This window comes from Ciona robusta, chromosome 11, assembly GCF_009617815.1.
Source record: "Ciona robusta chromosome 11, ASM961781v2".
Taxonomy (NCBI): Eukaryota; Metazoa; Chordata; class Ascidiacea; order Phlebobranchia; family Cionidae; genus Ciona; species Ciona robusta.
The window spans coordinates 709,168-731,294 of record NC_143245.1 but is presented as its reverse complement, the minus strand read 5'-3'; the positions used below and the strand labels follow the sequence as shown (position 1 = coordinate 731,294).

Genomic DNA, 22,127 nt, shown 5'->3' with positions numbered 1-22,127 from the left:
TTCAACATTATTTGAGGTAACAATTTCCTTCAAAATTTCTAGCACATAATTTCAAGACCACCTTTTGCGTTTCCTTGTAATAAACAAATTATGTCATTGTATATTAATAAAACAATTCCCACCAAACACAATTTACACAAATATTGTGTCTGGTATACATTGCACGTGTAACGCAACACATAACATCAGGGTACTACATAAATATATATAACATGGTCAAAATTAGGTTGAAGCAAAATTAGCATTTTCGTCTAAACTCAAAGCTGCAAAATGTTGCTGCTTTATCAGTGTTCACAAATCTTGCCAAAAATTGATGCAATTTAAATCACAGATGGATACAAGTCTTGTTTCAGATATTTTTCGATTTCAGGAAACACTGAAAATCAAGTTAAATCTTGCTACAAAAATAAATCCTTGTAAATATTGTTCAAGCAATTTGAAATGCAGATGGAATAATGCAAAAATACACAGAATCAATCATTTCACCAAATCTTTATAGTTGCCATAACCAAATATGGTGTAATATTAATATAATTAATTAATATTTATATATGGTTAAACACATTCAATCAATATGACCACCCAAGCTACAAGAACTATTAGAATACATAATGAAATATGCTGGCTTTAAGAAAAAAAAAGCCAGAAAGTCTTAATTTACAAACAACGCTAATTACAAACAGATAAAGATACAACATTGACATCAGGAACATCAAAAGTTAATTAAATAACAGGTTTTTTATCCTACACTATTGCTCTTCAAAAATGGAAATTCAGTCGTTTAATATTTGCAAATATGTTTACACCCGAAATTCGAAAATAATGTCTCAATAATTTCTCTGTTATTTCACATTAATTGTCCGAATTAGTGTAATAAATGAAGTATTTGCTAACTTTATATTTTATAATATTAGATTTATAATTAACAACATTAGGCGTGGGGTGAAACAGACAATCCATAAACCCCACAGCCATTTCTGCGGATCATAAATTAGTGCAGTAAATAATAGAAATCACATATTATCAATATCTTCGTCCCCCCCTGCGATTGTCTTCTTGATTCGCAGCAGAATTGTCGTCAGCCATTCATCTATCCTTGTTACTTTATCATATTCAGCAATAGCTTCAGCGAATCCATCAGCTGAGTTGTTCTCGTAAGCTTCAATCAACTTCTTAACCAACTTGCATTCCCTGCTATCCTCGAAGGCTGGCATCCATTCCTCATACTTCTCTATTGCTTGTCTGGAAAACCAAGGGTTAAACAATTTTTAACTATATTGACATTTTTATTATAACAATGAACGCTTAGTAAACAAATAATATATAACTGTATCCTCAAGACTTAAAACAGGGTTGTTATATCTTTCCACATTTATAGATTGACAGCAATTATGTATTTCCATACACTTTGCGTTTAAAAGTGTTGCACTGCATAAAGGGCCTGACTTTGTATTCACTAAAGTAAAGGAAATAGTGTTAACCTCAATAAAGCGATCATAAACAGAAAATCAATTTTTATTATTGATTCTTTAGAATCAGCCTTATTAATGTGATGGGGTTTATGCTTGCAATGGAGTCTAATAGAGGATGCAATACTATGCAGCAGTGAAAGATAAGTTTAACATAGTATCTTAACCTGTATAATATAATTGTCTAAAATGACCTAAATAGTAAGTTATATTGTTTTTATATTAAAATAAATTGTTCAATAATCAGAAACATTGGCGCCAAACCTGGGGTGGCAGGGCAGGCAAGATAGCCCTGAAATACAACCAGTAAATTAGATTTGTTTTACAGGATTTTGCGAAATAAACTATTCCTGCTTGCTTTTTAAAAAGTTTGGCGCTTATTTAAAAAGTTTGGCTCCTATATATTAATAAAAGATACTGTACCTTGCGTCTACACCACTGCATCCCAAACAGAACTGACATAATGTAGCTTTAAACATATATTCCTTGGCTGCATATTTCAACAATGGGCTTTCTATAGAGGTGAGAGCGACCCTCTCATAAAGTTCGATGGCTTTGGTATATTGTTGCAACTGAGCAGCGTAAGCAGCAACTTTTAACCAACATTTGTTGGCACTGCTCTTCGAGTCTTCGCCATCATAGTAATCAGCGGCCTGGAAAACAACATTTAAAAATCATGACAGTAGTAAATTTTGACAGAAATATTATATAACACAGTCTACAGGTGTTCTATTTCATACATTCACGTATGTAACTTATTTATCCTCGCATGGCAAAGCAACGACAGTCGTTATAACACGAGTGTTCTGTTTCATACACCTCGTGCCGCTTGTAAGTTACCACGTATGTAACTTTGTGGGTGATTATTTTTCTGTATGGCTGACAATTCAGACCACCCATCGGTGATCACTGGGTTCATAAGTTTTGTTGGATGCAATAACTCAGGAAATTTAACATGAGTAAGTTGGTTGTAAACCCTTAAGCATTTTAACTTTATAACTCTATCCCCTTTCTTTCCCACCTTTTCATAATGGGCGATTGCTTTCTCAATGTTCAAAGCATCAGCCTCGTAAAGTTCGGCGATCGACATATGATGTTTGGCAGCGATGGTGAAACGACCCATGTCAGTGAAGATGTCTATTGCCTGAATATATTTATTGCTAAAATGTGTATTAATGCATTAATGAAGCTGTAATAACTGAAATAGCTGCCTCCTGATTAGTATGTTAAACATATAAACAAGGGTTTTCAAAATGGTATGTAATGTAACCTAGTAAACGTAATTTTTATTATAACTTTCAAACCCATTATGGTTTGCTATTTTAAGCAGCCATACCTAGTTTAAAGCTTAATAACTTTTAGGAAGCAATTTTCGTTTGTTGCAAATTCTTTTAGTGTGGTTGTTTTAATTATTACATCTTCACTATTATATTTGAAAAAAGAAATATAACTTCAATTTCATGTTACTCACTCTTGCTAAGCAAGTGATCGCTTGCTCCGGCTCGGACTTTTTGTAACAACCTGCCGCGTCAACGAGGTTCGACGCTGACTCATGTTTGTTCGCCAGTTTTTCACGGATGTCGGCCGACTTGCGGAACGCAGCTCCCGCTTCACTCCATTTCTTCCCCATCTTCATTGGAAGAAATGATGGTTAGCGGGTAAAATGTTGTCATACACGCGTAACTTTTCGAAAACCAGGGTGCTCTTTGGACCGTATACCATGTTATAATTTTTAATTGGTGCATTTTTATTATAATGGTAAACCTGGTTATTCTTGCAGAGTACAATAAAATATTCTAGGGCATGCATGTAAGCAGTACATACTGATGCTAAGCGCCTATTATTGTTGTATATAATTTATTGTAAAAATAAAACTCTTTTGGTAAAATTAAAACAAATATTGAAATCAATGTTTTCATTTTCCATCCCTTGCCTTGAGTTACTAAAAACATGATGTTAAACAAATTTAACTTTAAATCAAGGCTGTCCAAACCAGCATCTCATAAACATTCGACTTACAAAAGAATGTTAAATAATTATAACGTAAAAAAGATAAATCATTGTTGCATTCTCTACATTTATTCAATCATCCATTCAATACAAACATAAGTATGCCACTCACACTCACAGGATATTACAATTGTTTACACTTTTTATCATTGATGAATAAAGTAAAAGTTATGTAGGAGATAATTAGATATATATTTAAAATGAAAGTGTTAGCCATCGTATGATTCCAATGTATGGTGTAACAAGTGACACCATGTAATACAATACTAGGATAAAAGAGTTGGCCTTACACATACTAAAGTAAAACAATGAACAACAAATGTGAAGGTCCAGCAATAAAACACTTATAGCCTGTCTATATATATACTGATTGTCTTAATTGGTATTTTTAATTTTAACAATCTTTTCTGTTTTAAAACATTGAAAACCCCCATTGACTCATTGGTAGCAATTAGAAACATTGATTTAAAAACTTATAAAAAATGCATGATTAAAATCTGAGCGGATACCAATGGACACTGGGACCTTAATTCCTAGCGTGACAGATGTAAAAACTACCAGTATTTTTAATTTTATAAGGGTTGGGTAATATGCAGCTGTTTAAAGTGATTAAAGCATTTACACCAATAGTGCACAAAACTAGCCCACGTTTTGAATGTTACTATGTTAGCATTTACTTTTGTTTTGCTGTAGATCCATATTTCTTTTTTATTAATTGTATTTGAAAAATAAAACAACAAAACTTTTATCTAAATTTGAGGCCCCAGGTTTGTCACACAGTGAAAATGTTGTTATTATTATACATTTAACTTTACTCTCATACCTTAAATAAGTTTCCAGCCTTTACATATTTGTCGCAAGCATCTTCAAGCTTCATTGAACCTCCAAATAATTGCGAGAAAAATCCCGTCCCCGATTTTGAAAGTTTTTCAGCCTCGGCCAATATTTCACAAGCTTCCTTTTCCTTAGACATGGTTGGTTTGCTTATTTATTAACCTGAGGTTTTTATGGAATAAATAGAAATGGTAAGAAATGGGTCGATTTTAAACCAATATGACATGTGTAGACATTAAAAGCATTGATAATCCTTACAATATTGGCCTTTACCATTAACTTACCCGAATAAAAACACATTATTTAAAAAATGTAAAACCAGAGCTAGCATAATTGACACTGACAAGATTAAATTCAAAACATTTAAAAAGTTAAAGTATTGCGTTATTGCCTATGCTATAAAGACCCCTTAAATAAAACGCCCACATAATTTGAACCACGTACATAGGCACCAAACCTGGGGTGGCAGGCAGGCTAAAAGATTTCTGCATTGTATAAATCAATCAGTAAATCAATAAGTTAAGTTTGTTTCATGGAAATATTCGTTTAACTAACTCCTCCCCCCCCCCCGTATTTTAAAAAGTTTGGCACCTAATACATATGTTTACTATTTAGTGAATTCCAACAAAGGGAACAGAAAACCTTATTCATTGTCCAATACATTAACTTTTTTAAACAAAGAAACAAGAGTGTCTGGATTTTGGTCAAAATTTTTACTATTTCCCATCAGAGGGTATAATGCTTCTCTTAAACTAAAGAACATTCGAGGATGAAGAATCTCCTGGGAAGCCAACAACTGTTTCACTCGATGACGTTCTTTAGGAGCTTCGAAACAAGCAGGGCAGTTTTCTGGGATCACTGGTAATAAAGCTGTTTCGGCAAATTTTCGAGTTTCGGTTTCACGAACGTAAATAAACGGACGAATTACTCGTAAGTCGCCTTCCTTTATCGTGTAATGTGCTTTCATTGTGTGTAGTAAACCATTATGGAAGGCGGACATTAAGAAAGTTTCAGCTAAGTCATCCAGATGATGAGCAAACGCCAACACGTTCCATCCTTCCCTTCGAGCTGCTGCGTATATTCGACCACGTTTCATACGAGAACAGAAGGAACAAACAGAGCTGGCGTTGACACTCGTAGCTTGGTCCATAATCCCTTGTTTTTCATAGAAGTACTCAATATTAAGTGACCTCATGTAAGGAATAAGAGGGGAAGGGTCAAACGATGGATTCATTGGATCAATCGTAACAGCTCCGAGGTCAAAATGAATGTTGTTGCTTCTAGCTTGGTATTGGTACTGGTGCAGCACATGAAGCATTGATAATGAATCTTTCCCACCAGATAAACAAACAAGAACCTTATCCTTGTCTTTTATCATCTTGAAATCATTGATTGCTTTTATAGAAAGCTTGAACAGATTTTTAGGAACAGAGGGGAAAGCAACCTTCGCTACTGGGCGGGTTGCTTTAGGCTTAGGAACTGGACAAGCATTGATTAATGTAGAAGGCATAACCTTCACATTACAAGGAATAGTATTTTCATTTGTAGTTTTAGCATTGCCATTAATGGTCACCACAGGTTTGGGTTTTTCAGTTGAAATAGTTTTGATATTTACAACTTGTTTTGGAATCATTGTTTCTGATTCATTAATTTGATGAACAAAATTCTCGGGTACTTTAACAAGTTGACTAATCTCATCTTTTGTTAATTCCTTAATGGTTGTTCTTACTTTAATTGGGCAATGAAGTTTCCTTTCAATCTGCTTTGATTTCAGTTGCATCTGTAACGCATCAGAGGGCAATAGGAACCAACATAAATGGCGAACATTTTCAGAAAATATTAAACGCTGGTCCGGCAGGTTTTCATTTCTAACAGTTTTTTGAAACAACTCTTCAGCAAATTCCAAAATTTCATTTTCGTTTAAAATGGAGTCAGGTGTAAATCGTTTTTCAACGCGAGGATTAATCTTCATGCCAGACCCCGTAAACTTTACATCCCCAATCCACTGCCTCTGTGTGAAGACTTTATGTTTGTTATGTTTCCACTGGCCCGTCTCTGGGTTAAACATATAAAGTGGCAGAAGCTTCCATGCAAATTTAGACACCATTGCAACTGCATTTATTATAAAATCAGCTTCAACTTCACTGCAGAAATATGGGAGGCTGATCCTCACAAAGCCTGGTCGTAAAACCTCAGTCGAAGAACATTCCTCCTGCCTTCTTAGGTGAGTGCGGTTCAATCTACTGTCCTCTAACAAAGCTGCTTCAAATTCTAATACAGTTTTATCATCAATGCCCAATAAATCTTGTGCATAAGGTCCGGCACATGCACAACCACCTCTGGCTTGGATTCCAAACAAATCATTCAACACTGCAGTTACGAAGTTGTGGTGTAAATATAGAGAAGACTCTGGGTGATATACTAGAAAGGAAAACACAGCCAAACGATTATTTACAGACACTTGTGGACTACCAAGTATATGTAAGTTTGAACACTTTTCCCAAACAGCCATAGCTTTATTATACAATCTCTTCTCTTCGTTTAATATATTTTCCATCCCTACTGTGTGTTTCATCTGCATAGCCATCGCAGCGCGTACAATCCCAACCAACCTTGGTGTTCCCCCTTCTTCTCTCATCTCAATATCTTGCAAATATCGATGACTTTTATCGGAAACAAAAAACACGGAGCCTCCACCAGAACCAGAGGGAACAGGATTCTTGAACAAACTTTTACTAGCAACGAGAATCCCTGGGCAATCCACACCACCAACAAACTTATGTGCGGAAATAAACACGGCATCTTTTGACGAGCCTTGATATGTTGGGTGCATATCAATGTCCACATAAGGCCCAGCTGTTGCGTAATCCCAGAACGCAAAAGCCCCATGTTTATGCAGGGCTGAAGAAACCATATCAACGTTTGTGATAATCCCTGTTATATTAGAAGCAGCGGAAAAACAACCGATTAAATGATAATTTGTTTCCTTCCATGCCATTAAAGCTGCATCCAAATGTTCAATATTCACTTCCCCTTTTATGGTTTCTGATATACGAATTACTTTACAAGCAATTTCCCTCCAAGGCAGTAGATTAGAATGGTGTTCATAAGGACCAACAAACACAACCACAGGTTTAATGAAATGTAAACCGCTAATAAGTTTATGAACCGCACCAGTCACACCGTTACCAGTAAATATAACAGCATCATGTTCACTAGCACGCACAAAGTTACGAACCATTAATCTCGACTCATTTTGAAACAATGTCGACTGGTGTGACGTCACAGAGGTGGTTGTATGAACGTTTCCATACCAAGGTAAGACGTTTTCCTTTATATAAGTTTCAATCGATTCCAATGCCCTACCAGTCGCTATATAATCGCAATAGACTAATTTTCTTTTACCAAAAGGGCCATCATATGCAACACCATTACCGATAATGTCTTTATGGATAAATTCCAACAAACTTTTTGTCCCGTCGGATTTTAGTTTATGCGCGGAGTCTTTTACTTTGTTTTCATCTTCTTCGTGCTGGCTTAGAAATATCCGCTTGCCCGGCGCTTTCCTGTAATCTCCATTGTAAACTTGTTGCATTTTAGAGGCGTAGGGCAAAATATATTACCTAAAAATAGCAACTTAAAACAAAACTAACACCACTACACAACAACAACATATGCTTTACGCAATATGAAGCCAATAATCATAGTCACTTTTACCAACCGTTGGGGTCACTCTTCTTCTTGCATTCTCTCGTATAGATACTTAATAAACAATTAAACAAAAAAGAGAACGTTATAAACAAAGTGAGAAAAACAAACATTTCAAAGTTGGTGAAAAAAGAAAGAAGATAAAAACATTTTTTAAATAAAGTTGGGGGCAAATACCAAAATCAAGACAGAAGTTGCATTTTCTCTTAAAATTAGGGAAATCTATATGTTTAACATGGCGCACTATTTATTGTAAACGAAAATATCGAACGGCGGTATCGTATACAGACGTATCTACAGAACAAAGACACAAAATGGTGATGAGCAATTGTAGTTTCTACAATACCAATAAATCGAAACGGAACACTAAACATAAAACGGAACAAACATATAAGCAACTTGGTTGCGGAACGAGGTAACGCTTAATTGGTCATAAAGTACATACATAACTGGTAAATGGGCACGAGATGTGTGAAGCAAAACATCCGTGGTATAACGACTGTCGTTACCACGCCATGCGAGAATAAATAAGTTACATACATGGTAACTCGTAAACAGGCACGAGGTGTATGAAACAAAACATCAGTTTTATAACTTTTGTTGCCCGCCAAACAAGGTTAAATAAGTTTCACTTCAATCCACTTATTAATTGACATTCTATTGCGCATCATATGCGGTGGCATCGCGTGTGACCACACAATAATGACATCCACTCATTCAATTATTGTAAAAACCGGTTCACGCTGATGCTGTTCTTGTTGTTTCTTGCTGTTCTTACTCTGTCGGACCAAGTTGACGCGACGGAATAAATAAACAAGTCACTTTTCGTGCAGACTTCCATGTCCAACATGGACATTGCAGTTCCGAAATCAACTTTGTGAAAACAGTCGTGGAATTTCGACTTCAGAGCTCGAACAAGATCGGATGAATTAAAGAATTCAATCTTCGGACGCTTGCGCTTGAAATAAGCTTTAAATTGTGTGATAAAGTGGGCATTGGTTGGCGGGTGGGCAATGTAGACTTTGTTGATACCATGGTGTTTGACTTTCTGCAAAACATAAACATAGTGATATCGGGTATAGGTTGAATACCGTTACCACATGCAATCCATATATTTTCCAATCGTGTTTTAACAATTTGTTTAAATCAGAGTTCGTATACATGTTTGTTTATATACGGACTCTCGTTTGCATTCATTAAAACACAAGTGTTCTGTTTCATACACTCCGTGCCTGCTTACGAGTCACGTATATGTTACTCCGGCATAAATCCCAGGACTCGTGCACCTCACCTATATGCAACAGAACATATAGTAGAGTGGGGTAAGATAGAACACTTTTAGCACATAATATCAAGATAACCTGATGTTTGTAAACAATTAACAACGGTTTTGGAAGTCGTGAGGATACGGTTTTATAATTTTTTGAATGTTCTTTGATTACTACCAGATGGGACAAGAAAATAGAAGGAAAGGTGTCCCATCTCTCCCCACTCCACTATATCATGTATAAACGTATACCGTGTATGATACTAGCGTAGTGCATGTTTGAATTAGTAGGGTGGGGTAAGATGGGATGCTCAAGCCCATATTTCCCAATAACTCGACAATTAATGACAGTTTTTGGTGAAACTATATTAACATTAAACGTTAAACAACATTTCGTTGTCCCGTCCGATTTGGTAGTTAAAAAAAACATTTAAAGAATTTTAAAACCGCATCCCACGACTCCCATAGATCGTTGTTAATCGTTTAAAACACGAACACAATATTTGGATATTATGAGCTAAAGGTGTCCCGTCTTTCCCCACCCTACTATATTTAATTACTAACATACCAAAAAGTGGCTCATTTTCGTTGCCATTGTAAGAGACGCGTTCTTCTTTCGAACCATCTCGCAAGTTTTAGTCTTAGCAGGATACTTGCACCGATGATCTGTCATCCAATCACCTTCGTCGTATCGGAAATGGAGGGACACGAAGTTTCCTCCTGGAATGAATGAATGAATGAATGAATGAATGAATGAATGAATGAATGAATGAATGAATGATTGAATGAATGAATGAATGAATGAATGAACGTAAATATTATTCCTTGCACGGCGGGACAACTCGAAGTTATAACACGGGTGTTCTGGTGCATAATGCGTAATAACTGATAGCTTAGGTTAATAAACGCCTTGTCCAAGAACACACACCGACAGAGCGTAATATAGCTTTTTGATTGGTTATAAACGAAGATGGCTGCGTACAAATTGGTATAATGGATTTTGATCAACCGAGTCCGATGTACTTTGGTTTCAACGATAACATTTTTTTATGGAGATAACCAAAGTATAGTCGGAGCCCGAGGCAATTAGCTTAAAACTCACCAAGTGTTTTCGACACAAACTCTTTCGCCATCTTGTCGACCGTGGGCGGTCTTCTCGACAATTTATACGACAAGGAATACAATTGTTCGTCCGACATGTTATATCCTACCGCCCCATGATCTCGAGGGAAGTCGTCCATTCTTGGAAATCCAAATATATTGGTCAGCAACACGACGCATTTGTCGTCAGTTGCGAAGCGTTGCTTAATCTCTGACCTTGGTGTTATAAGAGCCCTGCTCTTCGGTTTAAAATTCTTTGGGTAAGCGTTGATTCCAAATGCAGCCAAGTCTGCGGGGAAAAGCCGATGATCTTCATCTAAACGAGCTGTGTAGTTGCGAATTAGTTTCATTTCTGTGTAATGTTCGGCTGTCTTCAAGTAGAACGGCCAGATATGAGACAACTGTTCAATAAATTAATGAATGAATGTAACCTATTTATCCTCGCATGGCGGGGCAACAGAAGTAATTATAACACGGGTGTTCTGTTTCATACACCTCGTGCCTGGTTACAAGTTACCAAGTATGTAACTTATGTATGCTCGCATGGTGAGGCAACGGAAGTCGTTATAACACGGGTGTTCTGTTTCATACTCCTCGTGCCCGCTTACAAGTTACCAAGTATGTAACTTATGTATGCTCGCATGGTGAGGCAACGACAACAGTCGTTATAACACGGGTGTTCTGTTTTATACACCTCGTGCACGCTTACAAGTTACCACGTATGTAACTGGTTTACCCTCGAATGGCGCGGCACGACAGCAGCCGTTAACACCAACGGGTTAACACGCGTGTTCTATTTCATACACCTCGTGCCCGTTTGTGGGTAACCGCTTATTCCATCTACGATTACTCGATGAAGAACGGTTTGGTTGAAACCGCGTTTTGTGAAAGCCGTTGGCAATTTATGGCAACGGTTTAACATGTAATACTGTACATGCTATATAACTTAATATAATCTGACTTTCTAAACACATTTACCCATGAACCGTATATACCGTTGTCGACTCTGTACAAATTAATTAAAATATATTTGTCAGTTATATATGACTTTCATTTTGTTGCTGTAATTTCCTTCTTCATTGTTTTAATTAAGATCTTCGCTATCCGATTTAAGAGGATTATATAACCGTATATCCTCATGACTCTAAAAGAGCATTTAATTGTTGTTGATTGTTAAAAACGGGATTAGGAAATATGGGATATTTATGTTCTAACGGTATCCATCTTACCCCACAGTAGTATATACATAGCAAGCTATATACACAGTATACCACGTTTACATTTAAACATACCAAAAAAACTGCATCGAATTTTCCACGGCAGCTTTGTTTTAACTCTGACACAGAAATAACAGAAATAGATTTCCTCAGCTTCGTGACGTCAATAACTTGTGACGTAGGTATCGACTTTGTGTTGTTGTGAACCATGAATGCCGGGAGCACCAAGGTGCTGGAATACGGATGGAAGTATATTAACGAATGAATTAATGAATGAATGAATGATAAAATGAATGAATGGAACTTCTTTATACCCGCATAGCCAGGCAACAACGGCCTGTAACACGGCCACGGGTGTTCTGTTTTATACACCTCGTGTCCGCTTACAAGTTACCACGTATGTAACTTATTTATCCTCGCATGGCGGGCTAACAACAGTCGTTATAACACGGGTGTTCTGTTTCATACACCTTGTGTCAGCTTAATTACGAGTTATCACGTATGTAACTTTGTGGGTGATTGTATTTCTGTATGGCTGACAAATAAAACAACCCATAAGTTACCAGTGAATTGGAGAAGTGTTTTGCCCAAGTAGATACAAACATACGATGGTAGTAACACAAGATATAGGACAGTAACGTAGAATATATGCTATCTATAACAAAATTGGATTTAATGGGGCTGTATAACCAACGCAACGTACCGGTTGAGACGAACAGCCATTTGTATTCCCAGTTGCAACCCAATCAATTGATTTCCAAGCCCTTCTAATATTTGTGGATACAAATACTTCGTCTCATCCATTTTAAGCAGGGGTTTAAACTTCTTACTCCAGTTGGGGGTTCCCCGAATTCCTCACATGCTGTATGACGAATAGTCAGACGAACAGCCATTTGTATTCCCAGTTGCAACCCAATCAATTGATTTCCAAGCCCTTCTAATATTTGTGGATACAAATACTTCGTCTCATCCATTTTAAGCAGGGGTTTAAACTTCTTACTCCAGTTGGGGGGTTCCCCGAATTCCTCACATGCTGTATGACGAATAGTCGCTCTTGTGACGTCATAGGAGCGGCTTAAAGCCGCGGAAACGTATGATTTCTTTGCTCCATATAATGGGGTGGGATAAGTGCTTTGAAAATTCCATTTTAAGAAATAAACGAGCGTAGAAAAACCGCAAATGAGGTAAAAAAGCTTCTTATTAAAATACGGAACCGGCTTCATATTTTAACATCTAGCGTGGCGTGACGACAGTTGGTTTCTTCATACTATTAGAACCCACGTTTCTGCAACCGAAACAACAAAACAAAGTTATGCTATGTATGGTACTGTTGGCAAGTTGAGTACCATTACCACGTGGTATCCCATATTTCCCTATCGTGTTTTATTGCGGTTATTTAATCTTATAAATATGCTCTGACCACCACTACCGAATTGAACGATAAAATTTGGACCATCTTACCCCAAGCTATTATACGAACAAAACGACAATACATAAGCATCTAGATACCGAAACTACATTCAACGCTCCGTATTCTAATCTGGAACCTTTATTCTAAAAGTAGCGGCAAGACGAGACAAACTTTTGAACGAAATTTAATTTACCGAAAAAGTTTTAAAGTAAATCGCCAGGGGGGTAATTTGGTCTAAATTCAAAGCGTGATTATACTGTCTGGTCTAGAAGGTGACATTACGATGCAACCAAGCGTAGAACAACTTTAGTAAGCTGAGGAATTGAATTTCAATTCATTTAGTTATTTCACTGCAGTAGTTCTAACACCGCGGTTGCTACTTGCAGGCGTTTGTTGATGTATTATGGCGTCATTATTACAAGTGGCCAAACGAGTTCTAGAAGCAACGTAGCGGTTTCTTATGTTGGATAGTAAAGTTATAATTAAGTCATAACAGCAAAGAGAAAACTTTATTGCATTTGTTTTTAAACTGTTCACCGCTTGTACATATTGGTCTATAGTTGCCTATTTATCATTACTGCCGCTCGTAATGTTACGCGCATATAATGTACCTTCATTTAAACTATGTGTATCCGTATTCTTACATATAATATACTGATTGGGCTTCACTTTTAACACCATATTAACCGATTGTGACTTTTATGGACACTGTAACAAGTATGTAACTATAACTGATAACACGCAGGCGCTGTGGCACAATGGCTACAGCAGCTCCTCGCTATACAGGTTCGAGGCTCGTCGCTGCTACCAATATGGACGTAGGTTTTCTTAGGCAAGACACTTAACAGCAATTGCTCCAACCCAGTGGTCACTAATGGGATGCCTATATTTTAAGCATACATAATCATTCTTTCTACACATTGTATATTAGCAACCTTCTAAACTAAAGTTAATCTAATATGTTTCCAAGGTGCTGTAGAATGGGCTGTTTAAGTTTTGAATGTAAACGGTGTCGTTTGTTTCGAATCAACATAATCTTATTATGGATTGGAGTTGTCTCTGTGGCGTGTGTGACGTTTAACTGGATCATGTATGTATGTGTGGTGTCTATTTCAGTAATGTGCGTTAATTATACTATATGTACCTCAACATATAGTAGGGTGGGGGGAGATGGTACCAAGATAACCCGATGTTTTAAACAATTACCAACTGTCTTTGGGAGTCGTGGGGATACGGTTTTATAATTTTTTGAATGTTCTTTGATTACTAATAAATGGAACGAGAAAATAGAACGAAAGTGTGTCCCATCTCCCCCCACTCCACTATATCATATATAAACGTATACCGTGTATGATACTAGCGTAGTGCATGTTTGAATTAGTAGGGTGGGGTAAGATGGGATGCTCAGGCCCATATTTCCCAAAAACTTAACCATTTCATGACAGTTTTTGGGTGAAACTATACTAACATTAAACGTTAAACTCCAATCCACGTACAGATTACAGACCGGAAGCCGATCTACGTCACCACCGGAAGTGATGCACCTTGCTGCAGTCTCATGCGGGCGGCCGAACTACCAGGGGATAAGGGTGAGTCACTCATGCGTGTTATTTACCCACGTGACTATACTATATATGGCTAAACTCCTTTGGCGAGCCATGTCATGGGATCGAGATTTGGGCACAAAGATGGCTAATTTCTATAACTGCATACCAAAACAAAGTCACGTGTTATAAAAACTGACATTGCCCCGCCACGAAAGAATAAGTTACATACGTCAGATACGTGATTATCATAAGGGGCGTAAGGTGTATGAAACAGAACCTTGAAATAATATAGAGGTGATTTGAGCTTAAACACAAAACACCCGTGATATAACAACTGTCGTTTCCCCACCACACAAGGATAAATAAGTTACATATGTGGTAATATGTTACCGAATAATTCAGGACATCAAGAAACCAATGGACCAGACACTCACTATGATCAAATCAGCTTCATTGTTCGCTCACAATCCACTTCATATTCATATCTTCACCGAGAATGATATGATTTCTATGTTCCAGACAGAGGTATTGTGACGTCATCTGTATATGACGTAATAAATAAGTTATAACGAAACCTATCCGTAGGAAAGTTATATTATTTAATTTTAAATATGTTAGATACTTAACATCAAAACTATTCTTTTCGACGAATTAAATTTGAAAAAGTCGTTTACTAAACACCAAAAATATCAAAGTTTGATTTATTTTTGTCATCGGTATTTTCTAACGCTTTTATTCCGTACTTTAGATCGCCCTTATTATAATAACTGTGGCGTTTGTTCGGTTTTTAATTTGTCCTGTTATGACGTAACCGACTGGAAAGTTGAAGTCGTCATCAGATTACGCTTATTAAACTGTTTGTAATGTTTGTTCACTTTTCATTTTGTTTCATTGGTCTATGACTCTATGAAGACTTTTAATTGACCAACTCTCTACTGACCACATGCTGTCATTTCAGATAGATGCTTGGCCCGCTAGAGTGCGGTCGCGAGTCACGTACAGCATTCGACCAATAGATTACGAAAGGTACCTTCCGCCCACGCTAATAACACAATGGAAGAAATGGTACAAACCATGTGGATCGTTCAGGCTTCTTTTACCGGTGGGTTGTATGGGGTGTGTTATGTTTCATTAGCTCGTATTTAAAACCGTCGCCGTGGCACAATGGTTAGCAATCACATCTACGCCACGTACTTGAGTTGAAATGTTGGTATATGTGAGCAAATAATCACCTACAAAGTTACACCCGTGGTAACTCGTAAGCGTGTTATATCGACTATCGTTGCCCCGCCCTGTGAGAATAAAGTAAGTTAAATTCATCAAACATTAGATTTTGACTTATTGGTCAAACAATTTAGCTGCTAAACCTCACTCTTATTTTATTTAGAAAATCTTATTTTTAGATGGTTCTTAAAGACGTCACAAACGCTGCTATATATAGTGATAGTGACGTCATATTCATAAAACCAATCGACGAACTGTGGGCGCAACTTAAAGAGATGGACGAGCGCCAGGTAGCGGCCATTTCGCCGACCGCTGGACACCCGCTAGGAGGCTCCAAGTTAAACGAGAACTTTATTTCACATTCGACCGGTTTATTTCAAATAAACACTGGGGTAACAGAGATATTTAATATTAGTCATCTATAGCATTTTAAGTTTCTCAAACCAGCTGTTTACGCTTTCATTTTTTATGAAAATGTTAAAAAATTGTTATTTTTGTTTTGTTTTTCTTTAAAATTTGTGACTATATGAATTTTTTATAAATTCTTTTTTATTTTTTGTCGTTTTTTAGGTTATGGTTTTAAACTTTACCCGAATGCTCTCCTCTGATTGGTTGCTTTTCCATGACGAGCATAAAACTGACCAATCAGAATTAAGAAGAGTAAAATACGGTATCGACCTCTTGTTACCGTATTATTACGAATACAAAGAAAAAGCGGAACACGACCAGAAACTACTGAATATAATGTTTCATTTTAACCCAAGTAAGTTGGTGATATTATTATTTATTTATCCTCACATGGCGGGGCAACTGCAGTCGTTATAACACGGGTGTTATGTTTCAATAACCTCGTGTCCGCTTACGAGTTACCACGTATGTAACTTTGTGGGTGATTGTTTTTCTGTATGGCTGATTTCCTTTACAACCCATTAGTGACCACTGGGTTAAAGCAATTTAAAGTAAGTGTTTTCCTACCATACCCATATAACGGTAGCAACGTTGAGCCTTTAAGGCTTTTACGAAGCTATCGTTCAAACCCACAACGTCATACGAGTTTGGATTTTATCTCAACCTAGAGCTCATCCAATTTAATTTAACGAGTTGGCAACGTTGGCGTATGCAATAACATAGCGATCCAATTTATGTTTTATGTTGAGCGACGAAGCCGCGCTGTTTTGGCCGCAACAAACTAAGTAATTGCCGTTGAAGCGCCAATATAGAAGCCATTAATATTTGATGTTGGCGCGCGACGGATACAATAAACGACTTTTAATAATTCAGCTTTACAACCAGATATTGCCGGTAATACCGATCCCTTTTTCCTGCTTTCGAGGCGCTACCGCGACAGCAGTGGCACGTGGCGGGCCATATGTTGCCCGCTACCCCCTACGGCGTCTTTTGTTTTTCGCGCGTGACACCCAATCGCGACGCGCATCGATTTTTGACGTCACGAATCAACTTAGGCACATTTTGTTCCCGATCCGTAAAATTCTTCCTGTGTTTGTTCGAAGATTGTGACGTTGCATCGCGTATTGTGACGTCACAAATTGAGTCTTTCGTGAACAAATTTCGATCTAACAGAGCGGAATAACGCGCCCTCATTGAAAACTAACTGTGTCGTCATCACAAGAATGAAATTACGTTAGAATAACTTCTGCAATACCGTGGGCAGTAAACTAACGAATTTGCCTGTTTTAATATAAAGACCAAGATATTGGTTGCTTATTTATGGTTTATATGTTTTCATCTTTCTTTATCAATTGGTTTTGATCGAAAACTATTTATAGAATGGTACAACCGAACCCTCGTAACTTTTAAAGAGCGTTGTTAATTTTAAAAACACGATTATGAGATATTATGTAACGTTGCTATTACACCTACCTCCCCCATAATGCTCTACATCGTGATATATAGCCAAGCTTTTATAAACATGGGTCGGTTGGGTCCCAATGATCAAGGCAAACGAAACAACTGAAATATAAACCATATATAGTAGGGTGGGGAAAGTTGGGACACCTTTTACCTCTATTTTCTCGCCCCGTTTAGTAGTAAACAAAGAACATTCAAGAAATTATAAAACTACACGCCCACGACTCCCATTGGCCGTTAGTAATTGTTTAAAACACGATCAGGATATTTAGATATTATGTGCTAAAGGTGTCCCATCTTCCCCCACCCTACTATATCCATATTTGACTGTAATAAATTATGCGAATCTGACCCTGATCTGATGCATATAGAGTTGAACGATTCTTGTGTAAAGAAATACAGTAAGGATCTATGGTGCTACGAAATATGTAACAGACAAAATCGGACTTGATTTTAGGCAGTGACGAGCACTATAGGTCCTTACTGTATCTATTTTGAAATAAACAAAGAGAGCTACTATTAAATTTATCCTCGCATGGTGGGGTAACTTCGTAAAAGTTATAACACAGGTGTTATATACAAGCTAATAATGCCAACCTGGGTCTGGTTGATCTTTCTGGCCATTTATTTCTAAACCGACGTTTCGACGTCCGAACAAGTCGCCTTCATCACGGCGAAAAGGAGAACTTTACCCCCAAACTACCAAACACTAAAGTTTAAACAATAATAATAACACCAGTTTAGATAGAAAGCTTTCTAAATATTTAAACTACTTTACTAAAGCATATATAAGTCTGCCCACTTCACGTAAAGCCACCACTAACTTATATCTAAACAACTACAAACACTAAATCTTAACTTTTTACCTTTAGAGCTACAACAGCAGGTGTTCTGTTTGCGCGTACCTTTAACAGGGGTGTGTCCCCTATAAATTTGCGAATTGAAACATTTTAAAACCTACATTTCGGCGCTTTATTTCGCAAACAAAAACATTGGGGCAAAGTATATCCCTATATGATGGTGTCGTTTTGCTGGATGGCGTACGAAACATTGGCGAAATAAATTATTATTTTACCCAAAAGAGCATTTATTAAGCATTACATTTCAACTGGTAACAAAATAAACATCAAAAACATTGTTATGCTACTTTGGTTACCATGCATAATGCAATCGAATCTTTATTTAACTCATTAATTTTATCCAAGCAACAGCGGAAAAGATTGTTTTAACCGTTCCAGGTCTACTGCGACAATTGCCTTGCAGTTGGAACTTTAAGAACAATTTCTGTCAAGACGAAGACAACACGTGTTCTGTGGCTGAGAGGGGCGGGGCTGGGGCGGTACATGGGATAACATCAGCGTTTTTCAACGACGTCAACCCGACGTTTCGCGCTCTATACGAGTCCTTTTTACAGGTGAGATTATGACGTCATTATGGTACAGGATATGACGTATATACTTCCGAAAAAGCGAAAGCTTCGAAAACCATATGTCGGTTGTGAATTAAGCAGAAGTATTAATCCCATGTTTCCGGGTGTGTAACACCTGGTTTGTTTACAGAATGGAAAAGCGTTTGTTTTAAAATAAATTTGCGGCTGCTACTGGGTGTACAAAACCAGAACTTCTAGAACAAAAAGTTAATTCAGAAAACAAATAAACAAAAATTCCAATCTGGGTTTAAGTTGTCTCACAACTACCGGTACGCGGTTCCAGTAAACTTAAAATATTTATAGAGATTCTGAAACAGCGTTCTTTTCAAAGTAAATGAATTTATATTGTTTGGTCCTGGTGGGTTCCGGGTAAAACTTAATCCTGTATGCATACAAGTTGATGAGGGAATTGTCGCAAAAGCAGAAATGTAACCAGCTTTGTTCCTAACACACTGCTTTAGTTATAATATACGAGGCGTACGCGTGACAACAGTGCTGTATCTATACGTATACATTTGAATGCGGTCCAATTTTAAATTAACTTTGTATAATTTAGATGGCAATATAGTACTGTGGGGTAAGATGGATACCTTTAGCACATAATACCCCATATTCAGCTATCGTGTTTTTAACGTTTAACAACGGTATTTTAGAGTTAGAAGATACGATTGTACAATTCTGTAAAATTACTTTGTTTACTAATGTGAGGGGAACTTACTATATACTACATAAGTTGCAAGAAATACATAATTTCATTTAAAAAGTTAAAATAAGCGAAAAATTGTCATTTGCGACTTAGTTTGTCTATGGTTCAATGTCTAATCATTTAATGCTTTCGTGTTTCGACTTTAAACCGATTCGTTATAGAGTTCGTTATAGAGTTTACGAATTTTTTCGTCAACAGTTCGTTATAGAGTTTACGAACTTCCTTTACAATTTACATGGATTGAATCTACCATCTTATAAATTTATTGTTTGGTGTTGATTCTCGGGCTAATAGTTTGTCACTTTCAAATAAAACATAATAGTAGGTTGGGGGAATATGGGACACCCTTTTTATTCTATTTTCTCGTCCTATTTGGTAGTAAACAAAGAACATTTAAAGAATCAAAAAACGTATTCTCACGACTCTCATAGACCGTTGTTTTTTGTTTAAAACACGATCGGGATATTAAGATATTATGTGCTAATGGTTTCCCATCTTCCCCCGCCCTAACTATGAGAGATGTGAGAACACGGATTTATAATTCTTTGAAATTCTTTGTTTACTACCAAATGGGGTGAGGAAGTAGATTGAAAGGATGTCTCATCTTCCCCCACTCTACTATACAGCTCAATACTTTTATATTTTAAGTAAAAATTCCAGCCTAGTTTTTCGTATATACTAAATTTAGATTGAAGTTTTTGGATTTTGTATCACATATGTATTTATAAACTGAATGCACACATTTATTGTATTCAGCGAGTAAATACATATAGGGTGGGGAAGGTGGGACACCTTTGGCACATAATATCCAAATATTCTGATCGTGTTTCAAACAATTAACAACGATCTATGGAAGTCGCGAGGATACAGTTGTACAATTCTGTAAAATTTCTTTATTTACAACCAAATGGGACGAGAAAAGAGAATGAACATTTTTTGTCCCATCTTCCCCAACCCTACTATGTTGTATTTAGTAGGATTTCGAAACTAGGTTTTCTGGTGTTAGCCTATTTAGGTTGTATTTTGATATGTTTTGTGACTTTAAATTTAAAATCCAAATATATTTTTAGTATAGGCGAATACTTATATACATTACAGTACGACTTTGAACCGAATCTGGACAAGTATCTCTTACAACCATATCTACAGCAACTTGCCGAAACTGCCGAAGGGACGTTTTGTTTAACCAAGTCACACGTTATAACTACGTCACTGAAAAGCAGCGTCAGGCGTTTGATGGCTCAGGAAAACTAATTACGTAACGATGACGTCTATTCAAGAAAACTGATGACGTCATATTTGACGATTTTTCAAATTCTTGAAAAAAAGTGAAAAGGAAAAGCGTAAATATTTCCTTAACGGTCTTACTTGTGCTTCTCAACCCCTGGGTCACCATTTGATTGGTTGGGTCGCCTACTACAGTGGTTCACTAACCCTTTTGACTGTGACTGTAAAATTTACAACATTATTTTTATGCCTACAAAAGTTGTTTGAAATATAGTTTTGAAATTGAGTTGCTAAAGCTTTGGTATTAATTAATGTTTAGTATTTCTATTGGCGTGAAAATGTTGAAAAGCACTTCTTTACACCGATACATACTTATATTAACACAATGTAATATATAATCACTGTGTTTAAAGTCGTCGTGCCGCTGTTTTGTAATAAAATAGCAAAAAGTTTGCAATTTTATAAATTCTTGTGCGTGTCGCTTATTCAAACAGGCATAGACTATGTAAGTCTTTTGTAAGACGTTCTATAATATACTTACAGAAATTTTGAAATACTTTAAGCACGCGCGCAGTTATAAATAATTGAAAGCTGCTGGTTTGCTGGTACTTTGTCATCACAATGGCCATTATGAATAAATAATCGTAAGGCTCGTACGTTATGAAATATGAAACATCTACTGAATTATTAATACCAGTATAAGCGTGACTTCATTAAAACTACTTATTTCTGTTTACAGTTAGAACCTAGGTCGAAAACGAATTGACACCGCGCTTTGCCGCTGTATATTGTTGGTCGTTTCCTGTATAATAGGAACAGGCTATAGTTAAACTTTGTACTTTGATTTAGTAATTTAACTGTTGCGGCATTGAGTCAATTTTGCAGTATGATTAATTAGTTAAACAGTTTATAAATTAGAACTTGGTGTAGATAATATAGTTTGTACTTTAGATAGGCAGTTATGTTTGGCATATGCACATTTTTAGTTTGTTTAAAAAGGTGGTTTTTGTCAAATTGGTTCCAGTTGCTAGGTGTTTATCGTTTATTTAACGTGTTTTAAAAGCGTAAACAAAGATAGAACGTTTACATGTTCGTTATTAGTTACTAT

The 22,127-nt window shown here is 36.6% G+C and overlaps 4 protein-coding genes across 5 annotated transcripts; 1 reads left to right on the top strand and 3 right to left on the bottom strand.

The window, feature by feature from the left end:
• Nucleotides 1-58: 58 nt before the first annotated feature.
• LOC149727566 (alpha-soluble NSF attachment protein-like) lies at nucleotides 59-4,477 on the bottom strand. Its single transcript, XM_089888920.1, has 5 exons — nucleotides 4,303-4,477; nucleotides 2,941-3,099; nucleotides 2,491-2,613; nucleotides 1,893-2,122; nucleotides 59-1,242 (listed from the first exon to the last, which is right to left on the bottom strand). The coding sequence occupies exons 1-5, from the start codon at nucleotides 4,450-4,452 to the stop codon at nucleotides 1,014-1,016; spliced, it is 891 nt and encodes a 296-aa protein (XP_089745046.1). The 5' UTR covers nucleotides 4,453-4,477; the 3' UTR covers nucleotides 59-1,013.
• On the bottom strand, nucleotides 4,476-8,056 carry LOC149727565 (uncharacterized). Its single transcript, XM_089888904.1, has one exon. The coding sequence runs from the start codon at nucleotides 7,906-7,908 to the stop codon at nucleotides 4,957-4,959; it is 2,952 nt and encodes a 983-aa protein (XP_089745030.1). The 5' UTR covers nucleotides 7,909-8,056; the 3' UTR covers nucleotides 4,476-4,956.
• Nucleotides 8,057-8,336: 280 nt separating this feature from the next.
• Nucleotides 8,337-12,479, bottom strand: LOC149727564 (uncharacterized). The gene is made up of 5 exons (XM_089888912.1): nucleotides 12,310-12,479; nucleotides 11,682-11,838; nucleotides 10,391-10,790; nucleotides 9,857-10,008; nucleotides 8,337-9,069 (listed from the first exon to the last, which is right to left on the bottom strand). Exons 1-5 carry the CDS (start codon nucleotides 12,408-12,410, stop codon nucleotides 8,743-8,745), a joined length of 1,137 nt encoding a protein of 378 aa, XP_089745038.1. The 5' UTR covers nucleotides 12,411-12,479; the 3' UTR covers nucleotides 8,337-8,742.
• A 1,470-nt stretch (nucleotides 12,480-13,949) lies between these two features.
• On the top strand, nucleotides 13,950-21,485 carry LOC149727563 (glucoside xylosyltransferase 1-like). Of its 2 annotated transcripts, none has more exons than XM_089888911.1 (8): nucleotides 13,950-14,107; nucleotides 14,516-14,606; nucleotides 14,967-15,089; nucleotides 15,523-15,666; nucleotides 15,968-16,180; nucleotides 16,359-16,551; nucleotides 18,896-19,071; nucleotides 20,942-21,485. In XM_089888911.1, exons 1-8 carry the CDS (start codon nucleotides 13,977-13,979, stop codon nucleotides 21,044-21,046), a joined length of 1,176 nt encoding a protein of 391 aa, XP_089745037.1. In that variant the 5' UTR covers nucleotides 13,950-13,976; the 3' UTR covers nucleotides 21,047-21,485. The 2 variants fall into 2 exon arrangements, with proteins under 2 accessions (XP_089745037.1, XP_089745036.1); XM_089888910.1 differs by having other exon boundaries at nucleotides 20,891-21,485.
• Nucleotides 21,486-22,127: the final 642 nt, after the last annotated feature.